The sequence below is a fragment of the Nanorana parkeri genome, unplaced genomic scaffold (genome assembly GCF_000935625.1).
Source record: "Nanorana parkeri isolate BGI_ZX_2015 unplaced genomic scaffold, ASM93562v1 scaffold1098, whole genome shotgun sequence".
Classification (NCBI taxonomy): Eukaryota; Metazoa; Chordata; class Amphibia; order Anura; family Dicroglossidae; genus Nanorana; species Nanorana parkeri.
The window spans coordinates 266,788-273,715 of record NW_017307366.1 but is presented as its reverse complement, the minus strand read 5'-3'; the positions used below and the strand labels follow the sequence as shown (position 1 = coordinate 273,715).

General features: G+C 49.8%; 1 protein-coding gene across 1 annotated transcript in view; it reads right to left on the bottom strand.

Annotated features, from left to right (window-relative positions):
- PIK3C2B (phosphatidylinositol-4-phosphate 3-kinase catalytic subunit type 2 beta) overlaps positions 1–3,964 on the bottom strand; it is a 311,550-nt gene extending 307,586 nt beyond the window's left edge. The window contains 1 exon segment of the mRNA XM_018567816.1: positions 3,716–3,964. Within this exon segment, the coding sequence (XP_018423318.1) occupies positions 3,716–3,964 (249 nt within the window).
- Positions 3,965–6,928: the final 2,964 nt, after the last annotated feature.

The window sequence follows — 6,928 nt, the reverse complement described above, 5'->3', positions numbered from 1 at the left end:
TATGAGGGGAATTTATCAAAACTGAAGCAAAAGTATCTGGAGCAGTTGCCTATGACAAGCAATCAGCTTCTCTCTTCAGTTTTTTCAGTTAAGGTTTAAAAATAAAAGGTGGATGATGATTGGTTGCCATAGGTAACTGCTCCAGATTCTGTCTGCTCCACTTTTGATAAATTCCCTTCTATGTATGTTATGACTTTCAGGGCTAGTTCACACCAGTTCCAGCGCGTTTCGGCCCGATTCTTTTGTTGCTATTTTCCGATTCTTTTCCTTCTTATGTTTCTTTACTTATTTTATGGTCTTGGTTTTTCCCCCTTTGACCTGATTCCTTACAATCTTGGTATGTGGACCGCTCGGTGTGAAATTAGCTTGTACTGGCTCCTCCCTCCTTGCTTGCACCCTGCTGGTCCCGTGATCTGCGCTGCTGTCACGAACCGCGGCGCCGTCTCGTTGCTAGGAGACGGGCCGGCAGGCTTGCGTATTCGGCTCCTCCCTCCAGACGTCTCCCTCGGACTCGTCACACATAGGAGTGAGGGCGTAGCAGCCTGGCCCTTCGGAAGCATCCCGTTGCTAGGAGACGTTCGGGAGGGCCTCTGCTGACTGCTCCGCCCCAACACACCTGCCTACTCATAAAAGCCTGGAAGGCACACTTGCTCAATGTTCTAGCGAGGTAGAACGTTGAGCAATTTCTTAGGGCTCATACCTCTGCTGAAGCACATGAACCTTTCACTCCAGCAGCATTAATCCGGACTTCTTCCAGCACAGCAGTGATCCTTCGCCCTGTACTCCTGGAGGGCTCTGAATACCCCAACAAACCGCAAGTACCATCCTGGACGCTGTAATTGTTTACATTGCCTGCAACTCAGTGGGGTTTAAAGAGATACTGCTCTACAAAGGGGGCTTGCTCAGGAGTACTCCTAATTACTGTTTGATAAGCCTGCAATAGTGTTATGCATTAGTGGAGTGAACTACTGTATACCAAAACAAATACGGGACTACTTTTCTTTCCTCTGCCAAGTTGCTGTAGTTGCTATAGTTTTTTGCATTCATGGAGTGAACTACTTTATTTTGAACTACAAATCCCCACAGGCCCCAACTAACCACAATATTGCAAAGAGGGAAGGTTCACTTGTTGTTATCTCTGCAATTACAGCCTGTGGTGGCATATGATGTGTTAAGGGTTCCAACCTCACTCAGCCACACTAAAGAGTGTAAGTGTGAACCCCCCACCTGAGCCATCCACAAAGCCTCTCCGCAGCTGAGATCCTCAGCCAAACTCGCAACAATCATTACAGCTGCTTTGGCTTAGCTCCTTACTGCACATGTGCATCATGATCCTTGGGCGGGGACTTGATCCTCACACACGATGCCTCAGGTTTTCCATAGAAATCGTTGACGCTGATAGCTTACCCGTAGTGAGGCCGTAGTATCTTGTCCCTCTGATCTGTTTGCTGGCTTATTCTTATCCCACGGCTCACATACCAACATCATCTGGCTGCATATATCAGGTACCTTACTGATTGTTATTTTTTCTTTGCACTCATGTTTTAACTGTGTTTTTACTAGGGATGCACCGATACCGATACAAGCATCGGTATCGGCGGCGATACCGAGTATTTGCATGAGTACTCGTGCAAATACTCCGATACAAAAAACGAGTACCTGTGCCGCGTCCGCCATCTTCAGGGACCCGAATCCGCCGCACACAGGACCTCCATCGCGTCTTCAATGAAGCAAGATGGCCGCGAACTTCTCCAAGTCCTCAGTCATCTGATCCATTCTGACCTCTTCTCCCGCTGATTGGCCGATTTAAAAAAAAGACATTGAATAATGAAATTAATATTTATCATGCCATTGCTAACTAAGGCTTGTATGCCCATATTGGGGAAAATAGATGAGCACATGTCCAGACAACAGAACAGTGTATTATTGTATAGTGTGGCACAGCTGTATCCAATTCTGCATACCTGGCTTTATATTATAAAGTTCTTATAATATAAAGCCAGGTATGCAGAATTGGATATAGCTGTGCCACACTACAGAGTGTTCATGTTCTTCATAATATTAAGAAACTGACCTAAAATCATGATTTTGTATTGCTTTAGAAAAAATGTGACCTGTCCCTTTAAGAAAAAGTATTGGTAATTGGTATCGGCGAGTACTTGAAAAAAAGTATCGGTACTCGTACTCGGCCTTAAAAAAGTGGTATCGGTGCATCCCTAGTTTTTACTATCTATTGAATATGGCATTTTCTTGATTTTATTGAAATAAATTTACCAGATTGACAAATCTATCCTATCAAATCTATGTATAATCTATCAGTACCCTGTCAGGTACTGATCTATGCCCAACTGCAAAAAAGCTGAGGATCTCAGAGACCAAAATGGACCTGGGTTTAAGCTTGAGAACCTCACACTCAGCAAGAAGGCATCTTATGGGCCCTGAGCCAAGTGGCAATAACTGCCTTAAAGAAGCCATGCTATCCCAAAACCTGAGCTTTAACAGACATGCTGTTATAGCCAGCAACTGAGAAGCAAGATGATTGATGAGGCAGGAAGTCTGGCAAAGCTAGAAGAAACAACAAAACATCTGCAACCAAAGGGGACCCAGGTAACAAGCTCTTCTTGGTCAGCATGCAGTTATCAAAATGGTGGTGGCAACCTCTAGCTGAATCCTCTGCAGGGGGGAGGAGGACATTTTAGTGATGGTAAAACATTTACAGGGAGTACTGCATTTGTGGTGCAACCAGAGCATCAGCTTGAAATCCTGTGATTTTGATGGGATGCCCCCAGATCTACATCCTGGGTGCCCCACGTTGACAGATCTGATGAAATAATCTGACTTCAAAGAGGAAGCAGCAGCTGAGAAGTAACCTTGGACAACACAATCTACATCCAGATAGTGGAGGGAGACTTCCTTATGATGTTCATGAGCAGGACAGAGGGAAGAAAGGACAATGTCTTAATTAAGGTGAAAGACCTTGCGCAGAAAGAAGGCTTTAGCTCTCTGGACAACCTTGTATAGCATAAGGAGGGGTCCCTTTAAATAACAAACCCATCAGTTCAGAAGCCCACCTCGCTGAGGAGATGGCAACAAGGAAGGCAACATTGTGAATGAGATCAGCTAAGGGAATATCTCTAACTGGTTCAAAGGGTGGCCTCTGGAGAGCCAAAAGCACCAGGCTAAGATTCCACAGTGTCACATAAAAACCTAGGGGAGCTATATGAGTTACACCCTGCAAAAAAGCCTTACCAAGAAGGCAAGCAGCCTCTGAAAAATGATAGACAAATGCTGAAATTTGCCCCCTGATAGTTCTCAATGTCAGGCACTAATCCAGATTAGACTTAAGAAAAAACAGGATGTCTCCCATAGAGTATTCCCTAAGATGGAGCTTCCCATCCTCGCATCAAGCAAAGTAGGCTTTCCAGGTATGATGGTAGACTTTGCAAGAGGATAACTTTCTAGCCTTCAAAAGCTTAGGAAAGATTGAATCAGACAGGCCTCGGTCCCTCAGAACCTGGGCTTTAAAAGTCAGGTCATCAAAGCCAGCGACCAAAAAGCAGCAGGGTGGACCAGTCCTTGAGATAGGAGGTCTGCTCAGTCTTGAAGAACCCACAGAAAGTCCACAAGGAGTCCGAGTATGTTCAAGTACCATGCTCCCTTAGACCAGTTCAGAGCATTGAGGATCCCCGGAAACTCCTCTGCCTTAATTCTGTACAGCAGTCAAGGGAAAATCTTCAAATGGGGGAAAGGCGTAGATCAGGTTGAACTGATCCCACGTTGTCACCAGAGCATTCACTGCAAAAGCTCGAGAGTCCTGAATCCTGGAGACTAACTTGTTCCGCTTGTTGTTGAACCTGGATGGCTGGAGGTCTACATCTGGTGTCCCTAACCTGCGGCATAGAATGTGAATCCAGATACTGATGACTAAGGAAGTCTGTACATTTTCCATGCCAGTAATGTGCATGGTGGTCAAGATCAGAACATGCCGTTCTGCCCAAGTCAAAAACATATCAGCTTCTCTTTGAGATGCAAGACATCTGGTGCCTCTCTGATGGTTGATGTAGGCCACTGCCGTGGCACAGTTTGAATGGCCTCTCATTGAATGACCCTATAGCAAGGAGGTCCAGTGTTGAAGGGTTAGCTGAATGGCTCTGAGTTCCAGAATGTGTTGATGGGGAGGTGATATTCCCTTGATGACCAAGTCCACTGAACCGTTAATATCTCTAGGACCTCTCTCTAGCCAAGCAGGCTGGCATCCCTCCTAAGGATCCTCCAGCCAGCCTCTCTCTCTCCTCACCGCTCGGCAGGACAGGAAGGATTTTATCAATTTCAGTGCTGGGCTAAAAATCCACCATGTCAGCAAAAATCTGGCAACTCTAGGCAGGCGCATGGACAGTTTAGAGAGTGTGACTACTTGCTGTAATGCACCTGCCTCGAGCAGCTTGTTGGCCTCCCGGGATGTGAGGGTAGCTCCGCCTACCCTCCAGTGACATCACACAGCTCCACCTCGCAAGCTGGCTTAAGCCAGGAAATTCAATTGCTTGGCATCAAATCAATGAAGCTGATGCCAGGCAACGCTGCCCAAGCACTGGTTCTCCTCTCCTCCTGTCTTGCGGGTCACACGCTTCTCCTAATCCCCATACTGTGTAGTGAGAAGCTTCAGGGGAAAAACTCCTTCTGTCTGCTGCTGATTAAGATCTCTGAGGGGTTAAGGAGACTCTTCAAACCAGTGTTACACTTCCTGGATCTACTCCCTGTGGTGCACTACACTGTCTCAGCTGCATGGCTCTCACCTAACCTCACTCATTGATACTATACTATAACTCAGGGGCGCCCGCAATTTTTCGTCTGGAGATCTACTTTTCAAATGACGAGCTCAATGAGATCTACCAACGAAAAAACACCTGCATTCAGGGGCGGGAGGGGGCGCGGCGGTGCATTGAAGTCAATGGCATTGCAACCAGGCCCCTCGCCCACAGTGCTATCGCCTGGACGCAAAAATGCTGCAAGCACTATTTTTGAGATCACACTGGACTGGAATGCACCTGCGTTCCGGGTGTGGGCGATCGCACTCTGGGTGAGGGGCATGGCTGTGGTGCGATTGACTTCAATACAACCCCACACCCAGTGGTGTATTTAGGTTTCGTGCTTCCCTAGGCAAAACGAAACTCGGCACCCCCCCCCCATCTAACAAGACATTTTGCGTATTCTTTCAAGCCGCTGGATACAGCGTCTGACAGATTGCGCTATTAGGCCTCATTCACACTGCTAAGAGCAGCCTGTTCTTCTCTATGGGAGGACGCAGCTGTACACTCACCTGAACTGCCTGAACTGCACGTCCGTGTGGATGTCAGTACTCGTACACAGACAGGATGGATCCTATCTGCGTCCGAGCATGGACCACCGCACCAGCACGGATGTTTATGGGTCAACTCTGAAGGCTGTGACACACTGCACGCAAAGCCGTGCAGAGCGAAGCAAAGCTGTCCAGCACGGAGCTTTGCGTGCAGTGTGTGAGCTGAGTGCAGGCACATGATTGACTGCACCATCAGCCAATCGGCTCCTGCATAACAACCAGCCAGACGTCGCATCGCAACGCGCTGGTTTATACGCGCGAGCCGATTGGCTGAAGATGAAATATTTCATCTCGGCACGCTCAGCTACGCGAGCTCTCGCAAGCTGAGGTGCCGAGGAGAAAATTACATGACACTGCTCGCGAAGGCAGCGCGCCACCGCTCCACGCTGCTTCGCGTGCAGTATGTCACAGCCTTAAGCAGTGTGAATGAGGCCTTAGTGTTGCAGGGAAGCCGGGGTCTCAAGTGGCTGTAAATGATCTCTGGTGGGCACTGCAGGATGTCAGGCTGAGACCATCATAGACCTTGCAGTGCCCATCTGAGTTCCTGCAAACCCCACCAGAGACCCCCCAGAGCCCACCATAGACCTTGCACAGAGACTTTAAGGTGGGCTGTGCATGATCTATTATGGGCTGTGGAGGGTCCCTTTCCCTGCACACATGCTGCTCTTCTTACCTGCAGCTCCCCAGCCTGCTTCCATTCTGCATCTTGCTTCCAGCCTGCATCTTACTTGAGCCGCCCGCAGCCTCCGCCGACCGGGGCTGTGTCTATCTCGGTCCCATCCCATCTGCAGCCGCGATGCTTCTTGGAGCCGCCATCCCATCTGCAGCCTCCACCGGCCCAGGTCCGCGTCTTTCTGCAGCCGCCGAATCTTCTTGGAGCGGCACCGCAGCCTCCGACGGCCGGGCCGCTTCTCCCTCGGCCCCGGCCACGCCTCCTCATACACCCGCCAGCTCACTGCCAGGCCCCGTTAGCAGCCACCTTTTAAGGCAGCCGACGCTGCTTGATCTTGTGCGCCCGGCGCCTTGTTCGTCCCCAGCTTTCCTCTTTGCAGGGGGGCGAAACATGCCGCTCCCCTGCAAAGTGCCGCTCCAGGCAAACGCCTTGTTTGCCTCGCGGTAAATACGCCCCTGCCCACACCCCCTCTCGCCCCTGAACGCAGGGAGTTGGCCAGTTTGCATTCCAGTGCGTCCTAGAGGCCCCGGCGTCCTGTCCTTCAGCGATGCTTGTGTGGCCAACATTGCACATGGGGAGAGGGGTCCCGCCCCTTTCCGTCTGTGGAGTCTGACACATTCAGCCAGCAGCACAGGAGCATAGCCGTAGCCAGCTCCTTTTGCGCCGAGGCAAAAAAAAACGTGCGGGGGCGTGGCTTGGCAATGGCCGTGTGAGGCAGCAAACACCTAAGGCTCCGGACACAGCATCACCATAACCGGCACTTTTACCCACTCTAAAGGCAGACACTCACATGTCTAAGAAAAATAAGCAGAAGGGGCGTAAGTCGACCCCTAAGTCGGCTTTCCACCGCCTGTTTGGCGGGGCTTCGGGTCCGGACGAGAGGAGGCCTCTGTCACACC